General features: G+C 37.3%; 1 protein-coding gene across 23 annotated transcripts in view; it reads right to left on the minus strand.

Moving 5' to 3' along the window:
* The window catches only part of SLMAP (sarcolemma associated protein), a 91,290-nt gene that overhangs the window by 37,700 nt on the left and 34,009 nt on the right, over positions 1–19,581 (minus strand). For 10 of the 23 annotated variants that reach the window (XM_075432389.1, XM_075432399.1, XM_075432393.1 and 7 more), the window contains 11 exons: positions 19,082–19,229; positions 13,453–13,525; positions 12,060–12,096; positions 10,604–10,666; positions 9,102–9,197; positions 8,741–8,812; positions 7,755–7,895; positions 5,980–6,117; positions 4,526–4,694; positions 4,390–4,440; positions 3,779–3,829 (listed from right to left, as the gene is read on the minus strand). In XM_075432389.1, the coding sequence (XP_075288504.1) occupies positions 3,779–3,829; positions 4,390–4,440; positions 4,526–4,694; positions 5,980–6,117; positions 7,755–7,895; positions 8,741–8,812; positions 9,102–9,197; positions 10,604–10,666; positions 12,060–12,096; positions 13,453–13,525; positions 19,082–19,229 (1,039 nt within the window). The remainder of the gene's footprint in view (positions 1–3,778; positions 3,830–4,389; positions 4,441–4,525; positions 4,695–5,979; positions 6,118–7,754; positions 7,896–8,740; positions 8,813–9,101; positions 9,198–10,603; positions 10,667–12,059; positions 12,097–13,452; positions 13,526–19,081; positions 19,230–19,581) is intronic. The other 13 variants (XM_075432405.1, XM_075432397.1, XM_075432391.1 and 10 more) reach the window with 3 other exon arrangements.

Below are 19,581 nucleotides of genomic sequence, written 5' to 3' on the forward strand. Positions count from 1 at the left end.
AACATAAGTGATATTTAAATTACAATAAACTTAGAATACACTACAGAAACACGCAACTCCCTAGCACTGATGTCTCTTTTTCCTCCCATTTGTTAATTCATAATCAGACATGGGGAACGGCATATACCAAATCCAAGCACTGAAGAAATAGGAAACATGTATTTAACCTATATTCTTTAGCATTTTATTAGCTTTAAAAGGGTACTTGGTAAGTTTATCTTTAGTCTTCATGTTTATTCTTCATATCTAATACCCTCTTGAAACACACACACGTTTATTTTGAAAGTGTTGCTGCATATCTCCCTTCAATTTTTAACTAAAGTTTCACTGCACTGAAACAACAATTTTTGAAAGGACAGCTCTACAGCAGACACCCCAAAACCGGCTCAGTTTCCAGGTTTAACCAAGTCCTTCTATGTGACCTTGTTCAGCTCCCAACTCCATCAGAACCTTGCATCTTCAAGTACAAAAGTGCTAACACTTCCTCTCTGAAGAACCTCAAAAATCCTTTGACCTCAAGAGTCCAACAATCTGAAAAGGCTGCCTTTTAGTACACAAAACAGCAAAATGTGTTACATTCTAACAAAATTGCTTAATCATTAGTTTCTGGTATCAGAAGCTTAGCTGTTAAAATCAAATACGTAATACTAAGCTTTACTATATTCCAAAGTTACTCTAAAAAGTGAACTTTTTTCTAATCCACAAGGACAGGGCTTTTAAAAGACAGCAACATGGCTATGGCTTTTATTATCTGTATTTAAACTATTTTTTTTTAACCTTTTTACATGATCCTCTAAGTGACTGTTACAAATTTCTCATGCCTATCTCTATAAAGCTCACAAAATTTAAATATGAAAGCCAGGCATGATGCAACTCACCGAGAAACAAGACCACTTGCCAAAACAACTCAGTTCTACCCAACCTTTATTAGGGGCTTGATGTCTAAGCAAGTTACTCTCTTCTGATCCAGAACTCTTGTACACACAATGAGAGAAAATGAATGCCTAACCATCATCATCTTAATACACTTTGTTATAAAAAGACTCTAGAGAGACTACAACATGAGTGCTTAGTTCCTCAGTTTAAGTACAGCTCTTAATGTTACAGACAGCCACAGAAAAAAGTGATGCAAAATTCATACTCCTGCAACAGCTTAGTCTGCCTATAAACATACCTTGATGACTTGACCTGAAGTTTTGAGAGAGACAAAAGGAATCTTGAAAAGCATACTGATTTTACATGGTTTTACCACCATTTTCCTCTGACGGCAGCTGGGGACGTATGTATACCTTCGTATACAGATAGAGATTTTTAAAAATTCCCTCACAGGCATGAAAACCAGAATTTTGAATTTCTGATTTCTACCTTGAACTGTGAAGTTTTTCCCTTACACAAAATACCTATAACCTCTTTCACTGCCAAAATTGCTGAATCTACGTTATAACCCCTAAATTCTTAGTTCTTCTAAAATAATGCAAGACTTCTCCGCAAGAGAAAACAGTGACTGCCTCCTGCTGCTTTCAAGAGAAAACAAAATTCAAAACCTGGCAGAGAAAATTACTGCCCATCTGTCGTTATATGAGAGCTAGATAAAGGACAGGAAGATACAGAAAGGCACAGACTGGTATGAAGAGAACAGAGGCCAGCAATCTCTAAAACCAGAGAAATGTGGATGGACCAGGTACAGCAGAGATGCAGAAGAATGTGGTACAACAGACAGAACAATGCAAAACATCGAAAATTATGCTAAAATACAGAATAATAAAATAGCAAGGCAGATGTATGACAGAAAGGTGACAGACTGTATAAACACACAGAAATATAACTTGAATGAGCAGTTATGTTGTCCATATTAATTAAAAAAAGAAATTGGCAGACAGCTTGCTAAAACTCCCAGATTTAAGCATAAATTCTACTGTTACTCATAGGATAGAAGAATCAGTATTTTCATGCATCCATCCAAGACAATATTTTGACTCTTACGTAATCCAAAATAAGTCAAAAAGGGATTGCTTGTTCAACTTTGATAAACAAATATCAGTGATACAATATTTGTTACAATCACATAATCGTTAATTCAAATTTGAAATAATATCTCAGACAATTTTTAAACTCAGACTGAGAGGCAGAATTATTTAAAAAATTAACATGACATTTCTGACAATTTTAAACAAACAAAAAACTGTTTGTTAAAAAAATCATATTTAGTGTGATGTTATCAATTTCTCTAAAACAATATGTATTTGCACTCAAAGCTTGAAAGCTTTTGCTAAATGTTTCAATTCAGCTTTGGCTACTGTTGTTTACAGTACTGCATGTTTTTCTAACAACCTCCAACAACCTGACTTTCAAAGTCTTTTTACAGTTTACGTGATTAGAATGAAAAAAAATCACAATCCCTATATAGTACCTCAGGTTTGCTTTGTAAAGGAGTTCACTATTTTCTGGAGTGGAAGATTTAAAAACATTGAAAGTAAATTTATTTCTTAACCATTCTATCAAGCACTAAGAGTATTATGAACCTAGTATTATCTATCAGTAAGATGGATCAATCTATCTAAAAACAAAGTATGGCAGTCCAGAGAACTGGGAACAGACTTTAAGTCTCCTGATTGCTAATTTCAGTGTGTATCGTAGCCTAAAATGCTAGGACATTAAGGGATAACTAGTACTTAGATTAAGGGGAGGTTTTTGTACAGTTTCTGTCAGTGTTTAACAGATCTCTCCTCCTGGTTCAAATAAGAAATAGACACGATGCTATGCCATGATTAACTTCTTTTAGTTTGCTATTAGTCTCCCTAGTTAAGCAGCTATTCATTTATAATACAAAAAGAAAGCAAAAAGCTAATAATTAGAGCAGAGAGTTTTAAAATTTCATTTAAAAAATGTATACAGGAATCGTTAAACACAGTGAATGCTAGTTAAAAATATGAGTTCTCTACAAAAGTGCCCCATCCTTCCAACTCATACCACCACCATTCCTCAGAGCTTTCACACTCTAGCAAGACACAGCAAATGCTGAACAAAGCTACATCAAGGAAAAATTTTAAATTACCACACAAGGACAAATATATCTTAATCAATGGAACAATTTAGTGAACTTAAAATTATAACCAGAATAATCTTTGCTATACGTGACATAGGGCATAGTCTTATTAGGCAACTTTATTAAAAAAAATTCAAGTGTATGTTAAGACATATTAGTTAAAATACTTGGCTTTAATTAACTGGTCTTTAAAAAAAAATCCATCAGTTCAATCTGTATTCATTCTTGTTTTACATAAAGACACTCCTGAGTTTTAAAAAGTTAGTTTCCACTATTTGTATATTTCATATACTCACATTTTTCATAGGTTACAGTTAGAAAAAACTGTTTTGCTGACTTTACTTACCACGCTCAATTTACTAGAAAAACAATTTATGTCTGTCTTGCAAGGGAAAATGAAAGTAAAACAAAAAAGTCAATGAGTTTTCCACTTTGTGTCACAAGCCTGACATCATTCAGTAGACTCCTACTGATTCCATTGAGACCCCAAAACCAAGCCAGAAAAAAAAAAAAAAAAAAAAAAGACGACTTCCTAGCTGGCTCGTTACGTTTTAGAGAACTTTCTAAAAACACCTAGACTGAAAATCTAAGCAAAACAATGCTGGTCAGAGGAGTGGACAAATTTGATCTTCTAAGAGAATATTATTCAAAGCAAAACTTTAGCGAACATTTTGAATTTGTTCAACTTCAAACATCAACCATACGACAAAAGGTAGCCTTAAGATACACTACCTTTCTCTGTGCTCCCATTAATTTTAGGTATGAAGTCATCAACTTGTATGCCTAGGATTAAGAAAGGGTATTATTTCTGGAACCAAGTAAAATGTTTTGGGTTTTGTTTCTTTATAAATACAGCCCTGTGAAATGCATCTGGCTTTTCATACTACCTCCTCCTCCTAAGTCCTTCATCTCATCAAACAAAACAGGTAAAATTTAATGTATTTTCCTGCATTACAGATCATGTTCTTGTTTGTTCAAAAGTATAAGAGGTTACTATCATCCAAAGAACTACCGTCTATTACATACGGGGGTTTTTTTAAATTCCATATATAGGGAGATATATGTATAAAAACCTTCAAAATCTTGGAGCTGAGGGTGCAGCAAACAGAGCTGTGAACAGAGCGATGACCCCGCAGCCAAACGCTCGCAACAGCAGTGCCCTCTGCTGGCATTCTGCTGTGGCCACATGAACCAGGGATACCAGCAAGAATGCACGACTGGGCTAACTGTGGAACTTTTTTTTTTTTTTTGCCAGACAGCTAGACTGCAAGACTTTTTATAATAAAAGTAATTGAACAGAAAATTTGGAAATCGGCTTGAAACAAGAAACTGATCGCACCTACCTAAGCTGTTGTGTTCTTTAAGAGTTTTCTCTTGAAGATGTTCTAACCGTACTGTAAACAGAAGTCCAAGAAAAAGATATTTCACAGATTAAAAGAAAAACAAATAATCAAGATTTCTTCCCCACTAGTGACTAACCTTGTAAAGCAGTTAGCCGCTCATTGGTGAAGTCATTATCAGCCTGCAAAGCTTCTATTTTTGCCTGAAGCTCTTGCTCTCTCTCTTCCATTTCATCTATTTTATGCTGCAATTCTTTTTTCTCAGCCAGTCCTTTCTGTTGGATTTCTTCTTGCCTTCCTTCTGCTACCTGTTCAGAAAAGATTTTTAAAATCCCTGAACAAACAAAAATTAACACGCGAAGGAACAGATTTCCTTAATTTTTGTGTAACTAAACGTACATAAATAACTTTCTTTGCTGGTCAGATAAAGAAAATGCAAATAATGTCAAAATTTTTCTGCTGTTATTTTTCTATAAATTTCACTTCAAGCACAATAATATAGAGAAAGAATCTCAAAATATCTTAACTAACTTTTTGTCTGAAGAACAGGTTGTACAGGAACAGTACCAGGGCCCAAGAACTAAGAAACACCCAAGCCTCCCAGCACCTCAAATCATAACAAAACCCCCGAGTCCTTCTGAACTGAATGTACATTGCACAGACCAACTTGATTGAAAGCCACATCTTTTTCCTTGCTGGATTTCATAATAAGTTCCAAGATTCCCCTCCCTCAAAGTTAGGTAGTAAGTTTCAACTTTGATCCTTCTGTGTGTACTCATCATCATCAGTGATTATCTTGTAACTGGGAAACCAATTGCCTTAAGACCAGAAATTTAACATTTAATTCAGAAAGAAAAATCTTCTGTCTGAGCTGCTGAACTAGGACTGAAAGAACCTAAGTTCAAATTCTAGTACTTATCCAAGACATGCAACAACTGTCTCAGATCTACAACGAGAACACTACTACCTTCCTCCTCCACATTTTCTACCTTTCTAGATTGGAGACTCATTGGGGAAAGGTTTTATCATATTGTGATTATTTTGTTCTCCAGCATAAAGGATCTTTAAATATTAATATACTTAGGCATTTAGTTTAGTAACAAACCTGATAGCATGCTCCTCCCCCCTGGAAGCTGAGCCATATTACTACTATGTGGTAGGCTAGTAATGTTTAGTAACTCCACAAAGAGGCAAAATGAAATACAAATTTATTTCTAATTCTAGTTTTTACTCCCACTAACTGTAAGATGTTTAGGTTGAAAGTTATTTGTCTATACAAAAGCAGCTGAATATAAAGTTTTATACCATATGTAGTTTTACATTAAAATATAATGCAGCTCCAAAAATACGGTAACTTCCAAAATAAACAAAAAGGGAAACTTTTCAGCAATTTACTTAACTGATGACACTTTAAGGTACATTAAATGTAAATCAAAGCAATATGTAAAAAGATGATGTACATCTTTATTTCATTTACTTGTTGTTTAAAAAGTTTCTTAACTTTTATTCAATTGCTACATTAGTAATTAAATTGTATTTATTTTTTCCAGGCCTTATAGTATCATCATAAATCAGATGAAGTTCTGTCATTACCTTTAATTTGTCAGAAAGATCTTTAATTTCGTTTACAGCTCCATTGTACTTATTAGCTAGTTCTCTTAATTCTTCCTGAGTCCGCTCATTCATTTCTTTCAGGTGAGTACATTCGTCTTCTGTATTGCTTAAACTCCGCTGTAAAATACAATTAATTGCAATAAATAAAAAAAGAGACTAATAATCTGTTGATCTGTTTTTTTTCCAAACACTACATGTAACCAATGATATTTTTTCCAAACACTACATGTAACCAATGATATTTAACTACTTTGTTCCTAATCATTAAGGCTGATCAAACAGATAAAGTCTGGGCAAAAATGCTATCTATACAAACATTTCTAAGGTTCTATATGTGACAAGGTATTATCTTCATGCATGTGTAACAACACCCCAAACCAAAAAACCCACAGGTTATACAATTAATTGTGACTGATAGGAATAACAAATTGAAACATATAATCCGTCTCCCCCATTCTCTTCTGTTTTATGATAAACTGTGAAAGTTCTATAATACTTTGTGATTCAATGTAATCAATAGATATCATCATACCATTCACCCAGCAAAAGAAGACTTAACACATTATATAAGCCAAATGGCTCCAAGAAAGTGTTCTAAATCTTTTTCTGAACTCCGTAACATGGAAAGGCACCTAAACCAAGACCTTCTTACTCAAGAGGCAGCTGGGTCTTCAAAGGCAAGGAATGCTCCAGAAGTTTGCACAACTAAAGCAACACAACTAAATGGTGTATAGAGCTTCCTCCTCATAGCTCAAGATTTGTTTCTCTGCATTTTGAATTTTTTTTTTTTGTAACAAACTCTTACTTAGTTTTCTTTCACCACCAAAACACCTTTAAACAGAAGTGCATTCAAAATGACATTATATAATAATGATTAAAGAACAACATTCAACCAGCAGTAGCCAATGATTCTTCTGTATATAAAGTATGTGGCAGGAAGCACTCAAGCAAATCTCTTGCTAAAGTTAAATTAATCCTTCTCCCCCAAGAGTCAAAGTAGAGATGAAAAAGCGTAAGTCATAAGATTCTTCTCTTAGCATAGGATTGGAAAGGAGGAGAAAGCTAGAAGTACACATAAAACTCCAACCATTAACAAACCTGTTGGCAACTGTTACAATATAAAAAGATGTTTTCAAGTGAAATCTCGTAAAGTTATTTATTGCAGCACTGGATGCACTGCATTCTCTAAAAAGCATGAAAAGGGCAGACACTTTGCGCACACAAAATTAAGCCTTACTTGACCTAAGGGAACACAGCATATAATTATAATGGAAAGATAAAATAAAGGAAAAGATAACAATGAGAGATATTACAGGGGCAGAAATTTTATTTTAAGAAAGTGTCCAACGCTTTGTAATCTTAAAAGCTTATTCTTAAGTGTAATTTCTATGAGAGGTTAAACTTGCATTTCCATATATTTTACAGTTTAAACAAGGTCTAACAGGATTTTTTCTAATGCACGTATGTAATTTCCCCCTCACTTATTTCCCACACATACTAATTTCTGTAAGACAGCTTCATGAATTTTGATGTCTGGCAGATAAAGAAGCAGGAGTTTAAAGAATAGTTTTTCATTAACTGTTTAACAATCTATGTATTATCAAACAGGAGAAATCAACACTACTACTAAATGTACTGCAAGTACCACAATACAACAAATACTGGCACATTACAGGCAACAAAACAGGGATCTAAGTAGCAGCAGTAATAACTCTTTCAGCATTTGCAGAAGACTAGGCATGAAAATTCAATACCTCCACTTCAGACAGTTTTCTGACCACTTCGATTTTCTCCTGAAGGACCCGCCTCAGGGACTCTTTGGCTGTTGTCTCATAGTTGTGTTTGTCTTCTTGTAATGCTATAAGCTCTTTTCGTATACTGTCTTCTGTTTGGTTCTGTACATATAAGATAATTCACATACAAAGATAGATTATAAATTTGTATTTTGCTGATTAAATATATTCGCTTGTGATAAGACCTGTTCTATTCCAAAATGTTTAGCAATTTCTGGTAGATGGGAAAATGTTATGGAAAAATCAGTGATCAAAGATGCTTGACATGACTGGGTATAAACCAGTTCTTTTTTAAAGTGTATCTACAGCAGCACACATTCAATGCTCAGCTTTGATTATACGAACATTATGGGTTTTTTCCGGACACTGCTAGGACAACGTCAAGCCTAGGAGACCTACAGTTTGACAAACAAGAAACCTAGGAGTTTCCATCTAAAAGACCTTAAACAGGGCCTGCAAAAACTGTTCTCATAGTGTAGGTAGTTCAGAGGAATTAAAAGTTTAAGGCAGGCACACGTAGCCTAAACAGCAATGAAGGCAGGGCATACTTGTTAGTCTGTCTCTGAATATCAGCGAGCTCATTGATAACGCCTTTTTTCAAATCCCTGTTTGGAAAGAAACATCCATAGGAAACAGGATAGAACGATTGCTTCTCACCAATGACAGAAATTCCTTTTCTGAGTTTCAGTACACACGTTTATATGCATACACAAGAGATCAGTTTGGGCTAAAAAATGCTGAAAAATAGCCATATATCTAGATTAAAGATGATTCCATGAAATGCAGAACAGATCTACAGTTTTCATGCCATTCAGATTATCAAAATTACACAGGCTCATTTCAGAAAGTTTGTTTCAACTGCTTTCCTATGACTAGCTTATGTCAAAACACTTCAAAAGAGTTACCTTTCAGCATTCCTAGCATTCAACTTTAAGTGAACTACTTACCTTTGAACATGCTTGTAATTGATTTCCCATAACCTCTAATCTTGATAGCAGCCTGTCCTCATCTATTAAAGCCTAGAAGAAAAGAAGTATCACCTTAGTATTAACATGTGCTTTATGTAGTTGCTGTAGTGTTCTGTTTTAAAGGCTTTAATTTTGTTGGAGTACTTAATACTAACAGTTATTTCAAACTGGCACATACTCACTAAATTTCTTAAAATTTTCTTCTGTATAGTTCAAGAGAATGGCCATAAGCTTTTTATTCTTTCTGCTGCTTTTTTCCCCATTGTTCATAAATTAAGAGCTAAAATTCATACGCCACTGCATGTTTCAGTCCATAAAGCAAAAGCATGCCTGCAGATACCTGCCAACTAGTATCTGAAGCCTCTTGCGTGACAGCAAGTAGTCGCTGAAGGGTTGCCAGCTTCTGTTCCAACATTTGTTCCCGATGTAAGGCTTCCTACAAAGAGAGCAGAGCACCAGTCAGTTCAGCTAGAACAACTCAAAAAAACAGAAGCAACATAAGAGATACCAAAATATAAGGAAAAAAAGGAAGTGTGAGTAGCAAGCACTGTCACATACTCAAAACTATAATAAGCCCATCCCATTTTATCCACCCATTCACTTATTTGGATTATTTTAATTAGAAAATGTTATCCTACAACTTCGGGTTCCTAAAAACCTTCATTTTGCATGCATATGTTGCACATGCTGACCACACATAGTAAGAATTTATTCTTTCCAAGACTTAAAAACACTTTGACTTTTATCAGTAATTTGAGTAACAAAGTTGTAAATGCCAAAAGGTAGCTTGGCAGCTCCCGCGCAATGAGCTGTTCATCCTCAAATCAGGTCATTAAAAAAAAATGCCAAGCAAGAACGACAGTAAGACTGAGCATCTTCGTTAACAATTCCAGGATACAGAGAGTGAACAGATTGGTGAGTGAGTAAGTATTTGGCCTTCCAAGAAAGAGCATCTGCCTGAGCTGCTCCCTGCTATGTCAGCAAATACATATAATGTTAGTATCTGTCTCAGAAGTCTCCTCATTGATGTGAACACATAAAAATTGCCACTAAGAAAGAAAAACAGGTAAAGTAAGTCAGTAGAACTACACATAAATTAAAGCTACATAGAATTTACCAGTAAGAATTTTTTCACATCTGATTTTATGATCCCTTCTAAAGAGTTTGTTTATATGTATTAGCACACACTTTAATGTGTTGCCATTTTGCAGTCTAACCCTTTTATGATGTGACATCTTGGGAAAAAACACACCTATTTAAACTGACACAGGCGCAGGCACAGAAGGCTGGTGATGCCAATGAGGAAGACGAGCTGCCAGCACTGTCCCTTCCCTTATGCTTTCCAATAAATACAGGGACAGAAATACTGACACTAAGAAGCTATATTCACAGAAACTAGTTCTTGACACATGAAGTGACCTCTTGTTTTGCCACTCTTTTATTCTACCAAAACTTTTATACGTGTACACATCACATCCACAGCAGTGGATGATGCCAAAAATAACAGGAGCAAAAAAAACCGGGGGACAGTGAGGTAGGAGAGGAAAAAGGCCAGGAAAAGCAGATACGTAGTGTTCAGGGAGCCTTCTATAAAACAGGGAGCTTACATGTTTCTTTTATAAAAGTCATAGTTCATACTGCTCAAGCAAAACCCCAAAAGTTTACATAGAACCGCACTATGTTCGATTACAACATGGTTTACATTATTTTGCTACAGAAAAAGGTAGTTAAATGCTTATCATGTTCCAATTTACAAAATGCAAGCCAAACAGAGCATAAGACTTGTGTTTTGAACAAAGATTAAATATTTAGTCAAACTAACACTGTCAAGAGAAAAATTACCTGTAGATACTGTGAAAGCTGAAACAATTCCTGAGAATACATACTGGGAGTGTTAGCAGCAACCTGAAAAGTAAAAGACTTTCAGAATCAAAATTGTTTTGGATTTTTCATTAAACTCAAGTAATGCAAAAAATCATCATTTAAATCTAGTCATGATGGCAAACTTCAGATTATCTAACAACTGGGATTTTCAATCATTTATTGTCCTGCTACCATTTTTTTTTTTTTTTTAATCATAGAACTTCCCAGCTCTGGACTGAGGCCCCACTGTGTTAATGTCTTTACAAGTTCTTGAATCACCAATGTACCAAAGAGTTCCAGGATTTTCTTTCATTTGAGATTAAACTGACAAAAAAGAAACAAGGTGCGACAATGTGAAGCCATTCATCCCAAGGACAAACAGAAATCACAGGCTTCCAGAACTGAAAATAAAATCTCATATTCCGGTTCAACATCATCATATTGTGCCCCCCCCCCCTTCATCCCACATTTTCTGTTGACTTATTAGCCACCACCTTCATCATTCCCCTTTATAAGTATCTGTTTCAGATCTGGGGAATATCTATATTGTCTCTAATCATAACTGTTCTTGCTGCATATTAGCACCATCACCTTACTTGATTTCTATTCACATGCAGTTAAACAAAGTTTTACTGTGCAGTGCCACTGACTCTGCCAGGCTTAACAAAGCCTGGTTTTTGTCAAGTCTTACTTTATACTTTCTCCAGTCCCAGAAACAGTTCTGCACCTGGGACAGGAGAGGGTCAGCAAACCTGTTTATTTATTAATTCTTGTAGTCTCTTCCTACATCGACATAATTTTGAAGCTGTTTTTCACACAGTTATACCTGCAGTCCCTCCTCAGAGTTTCTGCCCTTGCCCTGGGTTCAAGCTACATACACTGTTTTGAAACCTCAACTTAAATGCAAAGTCTATTAACTCCTTGGGCTGCTAACTTCACAAATAAGTTTCCTTAGTTTCTCAAAATTTTGTTCTTCACGCTTACAACTGCGATTTGAACCTATTCAAGTTAATCCTTGATTTTAGAGGCCAGACAGACAATCAATTCCTGTCACTTGTCTCAAGGTATAACAGCTTTTCTACAAGTCCCCCACATTATCAAAATTGAATTTAACAATTACACAAATCAAATGATGCAATAGCCAAGGATCTGTTAGTCAGTCAACCTGTACCTGGAAATTTAACTGTCTTAACATCAATAGTTTTTTTGCAAAGCCATGTTTCAGGTGCTCTACTGTAAGAACTCAAGCTACATCAAAATACACCCTGCAATACTGCATTAACGTCTCTACCTTAAGTGCCACTCAAAATATTAAGCTAGGTAAAAATAGGCAGACATATCTAAATGTAACTGGACTTAATTTCCTCATCTTCATAACAAGTCAAAAAACAGCCAGTGGCTGAACAAAGCAGAAAACAACGAACTGCTTAATTACCTTGTCAACAGGACTTGGTAATGGAGCATGGATAACACTAAAAAAAAAATTTTGAAGGTGAACACAGTGCAGAACAGCATTTCAGAAATCCAGAAGATCCATACTATTGTGCATTTAATCAAGATGCTTTGTATTCTTAAGTTTATTCTTCAGATAACTGGTTTTGCATATTGGTATGTCAACTCTTTTTAATACTATGCTGGGCAACATTTTGAAAGTTACAGAACTATTTTCAAATTATAAATCCAATGTCTATTCTAAAAAATCTCTTTAGCAACTTTTACTTCAGTAGTTACATAATATTTGATTACTTTAAAACATTTATTAAGATTTAAACCAATTTACATGCACAAAACCATAGGAAAAGAAAGTGGATATACTACTCATTTACAAATTCAACAAACTGAGTAAAATAACATTTGGTAACTTACAGAATTTTGTACACTTTCACTAGAGCGAATGTTATACTTGCACATTTTCATCAAAACTAAAATATTAACACCATACACTTCTATTTTTTATTAGGACATGCAATTACATGGAAAATTTCCAATAATAATTTAACTTATCTCCCTAGAAGCAAAGACACCCTAAAGCTTCAGGCAAATTTTTCTGCATATTGATGATAAAAGAATATTTAAATAAACAGTCAAAAACATAATTGCTGAGAATGAAAGAGGATTATGTCATTTGTAATCGGTACTCATTTACTACAAACAAAATGTTTGCATTTTGTTTCTGCTACTCTCTGAAATTTTCCCCGAATTGTGCACATATACACAGAAAACTCTCTCAATATTCATCTAAGTTTCCAAACATTATTCAAACATATTTTATGATTTTTTCTTCCTTATGCCAGGCAAAGCTTTCTCTCACTGTGACACCAGATAACTGCACCATGAGGACACACTGCTGTGTTACTTATCTGAAGAATATGAAGCGTTATGTGTCCACGTGTACACAGAGAGGCACCATTAACTTCACTTCAGTAGAGTCTATGTGCAGCAAAAGGAGCAAAAATAATCATCCCAAATAAAAAAAGAGGGAAGGAGAATTTGCTCATTTGCTTTCTTTTTTCCTATATTCTTCTGTTTTTAATACGCATTCCAGTACACTAAACCATAGCCAGTCAGAAAAGCCCAACTTGATAAGAACTTCTTTATTCTATTATAGAACTTTTTTATTCTTTCATAGTTGTCTTAATTTCTAAAAGCAATGTGCAAATAAGATTTCTTTATCATAATGCCTGCAAAAGAACCATGCTCTCAGTTTTAGTCTTTGCACGATAAAGGAAAATAAACTGTTCCTTTGTTGATTTTAAATGTAACATTCATCAAATCCTCATTATACAGTAGCTGACTTTTGCTACACTTTAATAGATACTTATTCTTACTCTGATCGCAATCGAGCTTCCATTCCATCTGGAAGAAACAGTTTGATTGTGGAGACTATACATCCATGGGTAACTGAAAAGAAACAAAATACGAAGTCATTGTGATTTGTTACTATTTCATTATAAGTTCAATGGTTAATGTTACAGCAACCAAAATGAACTGTCTGAAGAAACTATGAGGCAGGCAAACAAGAGGAGGCCTGAATGCCTTCAAGCACCAGTGCCTGGGTTTGCCTTCTTGGACCTCCTCTGGAGACAGGAAACATTATCACTGAAAACTTGAAGAGGTTATGCCGAGCACCTGGTCCTGGCTGTGACGCAGTTCCAGCTCCAATTCTTCCATACGCAGCAACGTCTGCAAGGCGTCTGTACCGCAGCGAGTTAAAAAAGTTAACTGTAGGTTTTGATTATAAAATGAAGAAAAAGGAATGTGTCTTACCTGTGCTAGGTAACAGGTATGCAGAGGAACAAAATAATGTGCTACTTTTCTGACTATCAGGGACTTTAAAGGTAACACATGCAATTTGTGTCGCCAGACCCTCACCTCAACATCTGGAACTTGCCAAGTCATTGCTATTTACAAACACAAGGGTCAGAAAGGGAACACAGAGGAAGACTGTAGGAACCACTGAGAAGTACACCTTCTTGAACGTGATGAGCAGCAACATTCAAGACAAGACACCTCTATTTTGGTGTGCCTGTAGAACACATCTAATGCACAGCTCTAGACAAGTGGCCTCTCATTTCAGAAGGAGAAAGCTTGCTTCTCCAGGACTTAATCCAAGATTCTTTGAACTCAAGAAAGATCCGAAAGAGCAAGAAAAGGAAATGCCATATTTGATTCTTACATCAGGTTCAATCTCTCTTCACAGTGCTTCCCAAAAGTGTTACCGACACCATTTCCGATGACATTGCAAACAGTCAAATTAATGTCTGTGGGTTTTTTTGTTCCCAGAATACTACCACAAGCTAGATACAAATAAGCATATGGTCACCTATCATCTACCACTATACGTAAAGCACGCACCAACATACAAAGACAAATAGCTGCTCTACTTTCACAGTTATTAATATCAGCAAAACAGTTAATCTGGCATTGAAAAAAAAAAAAAGGGCAATGTGTGTTTTAGGACAGCGGTAGTACTCCAGGGAAACGAGACAGGTCTTTGAGGAAGCTACCTCAATAGAATCTAAAAATACAGGAGAAATGGTCCAACTGAACAGAGTCGTTCTTAACCTTTATTCTGTGCTAAAAGCCAGTGCTTTGGAGAAGTACCCTCTTGGCTGCAGCACCTTGTGTTTTCAAGCTGACCTGGTAAAATATTAAATGTACATGCCAGGGAAGAACAGCCAGGACCTTGTTCTCACACCAGATTAATCCACGGGTATCGGGGTCTTTTTTGGCTTTAAACTTTGGTCCCCAGAATTCACGAATCTCTTCTTGCAGAAAAACATTTAAAGAAACACATCAGCAGTATTAGCTGTAGCAGGTAACACCCACACAGGTTTCATAATGAAGAATCTTTCCTTTAAGGCATAAAGAGGGAACTGGCGGTTCCAAGAAGAAAGTGTGAGGGTATCTGAAATTGCAGACCAACCGACAGCATCACCTCCGGGTCACGTATCAGGTGGGTCTGCTGGCAGATGACATAATTCTCAAGTTTTTCCATCAACACTCAGGCCAAGAAAACACAATCTCCTAAAAGCTGGGGGAGCTTTATTTATGTCAAAAATTAAGAGAGAGAGGGGAGTTAGCAGAAGCTGTCCAACGGAGAGTGACTGCGAAGAGGCACCCAGCATTCTCTATGTTTATAAAATAAAATTAACAAGAAAAAAAGTAAAAAGCCACACCACTCTACCCTTTAGCTATCAGTTCATGCTCAGGAACAATAATTAGAGTAACGAGAAAGCCTAAGGGACAGGCAAAGCAACACCCCAAACGCGACGGCAGCGGCGGCCGGAGGGGACAGCGGCTGCCCCAGCCCGCGTCGCCCGCCGGGGAACCGAGGCAGCAGCCAGCAGCCCCCGGCTGCCAGACGGGATGGGGGGGGGGGGGGGGTGTTCTCCTCGCGCTGCCGCACGCTCCCTGCCCTCCCGCGCGCCCCGCCACGCACTCACCGCCCGCGGCTGCCAACGGGATCCCCACGCGCTGCCCGGCCCGCGCGCGGGCGGCCCGGGGCGCCCTCTGGCGGCGCCCTCGCGGCGCCTCCAGAGGGCGCTCCGGGCCGCCCGCGCGCAGGCCGGGCGCCGCGACTCACCGCAAATAAAGCGGAAACCCCGTTCCCGCTCCATTCGCGCTGCGGGGCGGCGGTCGCCAACGGGCCGCACAAAACCGTCGCACTCGTCACCGCCAGGCACCCGCCGCGAGGGTTACGCTGCAAAGGAGCATAAAAACGGGAATAAAGATAGAATTTTTGTCTGTCTCAGAATTTTTGCCTCAGAAAGAGACAATTTGCAAGCGACGCTCTGTGCTTTACTTCCAGCTGTCAACGTGACGGCAGCAGTCGTGGCAATAATCAAGGCAGCGCTAAGGCACGGCCTCTCCCGCTCCCCTCAGAGAGCCCCAGCTATCCCCCCAGCAGCACACGCACCGCCATTCCTCCTCTGCACGGGCCTTGACAAACACCACACCACAGAGAAGATGTATTGGAGTCCAAACTTGACTGGGAAAAAAGTGCATAAACTGCGTCTGAACTAAACCACCTGGTATTACTTGACCATACTCGAAAGCCTGCTGCTCCCTTCCACGCCGGGAAGCCGCCACCAGTTAACTCCGGGAATGCTCTGGCCCTGACTGGGAAGGGGTGGAAGTGCTAGAAGAACATCAACCACACTAACACCGAGCAAAGCACGCCGAGACGGTGAAAAGGTATGTGCTGTATTAAGGACAGGGAAATGAGCAGGCCTGTGTGCTTGCTCGTAATGTAACAAGCGGACAAATAAGGCAGCGGGAGGGTTGGAAACCGTTCTCTGGCATTTCTTAACGACTTCAGCTCAGCAGCAGAACATGCTGGAATCGGTGCTTGTAAGATACCCTGAAAAATCACATACTGAATGTGCCACTATTTTAATGAACGAAAACAAGATCGTATTTGCAAGGAAATGACTTACTAAAACACTGCCTGAACAATAAAATAAATGTATTCTAGCAATATTTACACAATTCAGAATTTACATAGACAAGTAAACTCTGGCTAACCTGTCATTACCTTATAATTACATGCAGCAAAATGCTGAAATGTCTTGTGCAAGTAAGGTGTTATGTAAATACCAGAATACAAAATGGTTTTAAAGGGAATTGCTAATTTAAAAACTACTTTCACGTCTGTTTCATTAGCAGATTAGGTTAACAGTAACATCTAAGACTACTGAAATGAAATGTGTTTATACGCATTCCAGTTGCGTTCATGGGTAAACACTGTAACTGCGATGCAGCTGTTTCAAGTCCCAGCACGATGGTACAATCTTCATTCATTGCTTGGGGGAGCATGAAGAGGGAGGAAAGCAAATTTATGTGCTCTTCCTCATCACTTAGCTCTAGACATTAATGAGTAACATGAGCAGAGCTCCTATACTCAAAGCTAGGGAGGAGGCAAGGGAAGGCTGCACAACCTGATCACTCATGACACAAATGCCAGGTCACTGGGACCGTGTTTTGTAAAACTAACATACAACCATTGGAAGAACTACTACTGGCAAGGATTCCTGCCAAAAATTTGCTTACAATGAACTTTCCACAAACTTTCACATAAACTAATTGCAAATAATTGCTGATAAAAACAAGTGAACTCCAGTTTTTCTTCCAACTAAACCTTAAAATAAAAATTGGTTTATGTCTAAATGCATATGAAGAAATTCAGCTTCTTCTAGCGAGGACAGCATCTCATCAAATGAATAGTTCCAGGCTCATTAGATGCAATGTATTCCTTCGATTTATTCCACATATACCGGTAGTATCATAAATATTTGCAATCACTTCACATGGAATAACATTTTAAGTATCTCCCAGACAATTCCAACTAGACATCTGGGAGTTAAATCTTTGCAACATCATTTTTGAGAAAAATGAAATGATGTGAATCTCACTACAATGAATCACTCAAACATACTGCAGCTCCAAAAGCTCTCTGTGACAAAATACTTAACCACCGCCATTGCTTAACAATGTTTTCTTTAAAGATTTATTCATTAACCTTCCTCTGATACTTCAGACTTCGAGAACTATAACCTACCTGGTAAAGATGGATAGAATTCTTGAGTAACAGACGGAGTAGACCATCTTTTTGTTTTGTTCACTTAATGCCCTTTAAAAATTCTACTGTTGTACTATGGGTTTGTGTGTTGGGTTTTGGGGGGTGTGGTTTGGTTTAGGGGTTGCTTGTTTGTTTGGCAGTATTTTGTTGTTTGTGGATTTTTTTTAAAGAACTTCACCATCAGCATTTAAATTTAATATTATTCTTTCATTTCATTCTTTCCCAATACAGCCCTCTTTAAGGATCAACTCTACGAAGATCTTGTTGAGAAAAGTAGTGAAGCGGAAGAGCAGCGATGGCAGTTCTGCCATTTTATTGCCACAGTAACTGTGTGTTACTGGATTAGGATTCTTCAGAACATGGCCAGAAGTTCAATGCTTACAGAACCTAACAGATCCATTAGGCAACTTTAAATGTCTTTACAATATCGATTACAATCTAATAATTCATATACAGACCAGTCTTCAGAAAGAGGAAGAAATGGCTCCTGAAACACTGTACATCAGTGCAAAAGAAAAGAGACTGAGGCTGCATTTTTATTAATACAGATATAGATATATATATATAGCTATTACTATAATACAAGATCTCCTGAGTGTGCACATTGGGAAGAGGACAGCAAGAAAATCAAACCAAACAAAAATCCCATCACCTCATTTTTCAGTTAGCAACTTTTTTATATCCTCATTTTAAAGTATCTGCAGACATGAAAATCAGGAGCAGTCACACAAAGAAAAAGTAGGTATCTTGACAAGAACTAAATTAGTCTGTTTCAAACTTATGCTGAGTACTTAATCGAAAAATGCAGTTTCATACTTCTGCCACATTACTGGCTGAAACTTTCGGGTTCACAGGCTTGAAAAGTAGTTACAAAAAAAAAAAAACAAACCAAAAACAAAACAAAAAAAAAAAACCCGCAAAACCCCAAAACACAAAAAACCCCAACACAGCACTACACACACATGCCCATACTGCACTTTTAAAGTTGCTGTCAGTCAATTTAAGTGAGGCAATAGCTAAACGTGTGGTCCCAGTTGAGGCTCCTTTTCTGGACCTGCATTTCCACTACAAGCACTAGCACCCATACAGCCACAGAAGAAGGTGGGCCGTTAAAGCAACCCAGTTAAAATCTAGCTTGGCAGGCGCGGTGTCCGTGTTTTCAGCACATCAGCTTCTCGATCCAGTTTACTGTGTGGCCGCAAGACTCACTGCCAGCACAAAGGAGGGAAGAGGTAGCCAAAAAAAAAAAAAAAAAAAAACACAACCCCAAACTATTTCTTACAACAGGAATACCATTTACTCTTAAGGACTGGACTATAAGATGTTCTAAATATACATAATCGGGGGGGAAAAAAAAAAATGATCCATACCCTTACCTTTCCGCGTGTTCTCTGTCACATCTACACCAAACTGGATGATGTCACCTGACATAATTTCACATGGTGGGCTTTCCTCAGATCCTCTACTCAGTCTCTGACTATTAATAAAGGTACCATTACTACTTTTAGTGTCTTGAAGGTAGAACTGTAAAAACAAACAAAAAGAAGAGTAAAGCATCTGGAAAACAAAAGTACAATGAAACTTAAGCTCCCAGTAAAATGTTATTTGCTATAAAATATAGCTTGACTTCCCAGTGTAGAACAAATGTATCAAACTGAAACCACTCTCCTCAGGATGCAACACCTTCACATTATCGACAAATATTTGTATTTCATTTTTAGTTTTGCAACATACGATTCAATTCTAGCACATACACTATGCAAACAATTGCTACAAACTGTACTTAACGCACTGCCTGCATGGAAAGGACCAGACACTGTTAGCAACAATACTTTCTGTCACACGTACATAAGAATTTATATTTATATTGGTCAAC

This window comes from Opisthocomus hoazin, chromosome 11, assembly GCF_030867145.1.
Source record: "Opisthocomus hoazin isolate bOpiHoa1 chromosome 11, bOpiHoa1.hap1, whole genome shotgun sequence".
Classification (NCBI taxonomy): Eukaryota; Metazoa; Chordata; class Aves; order Opisthocomiformes; family Opisthocomidae; genus Opisthocomus; species Opisthocomus hoazin.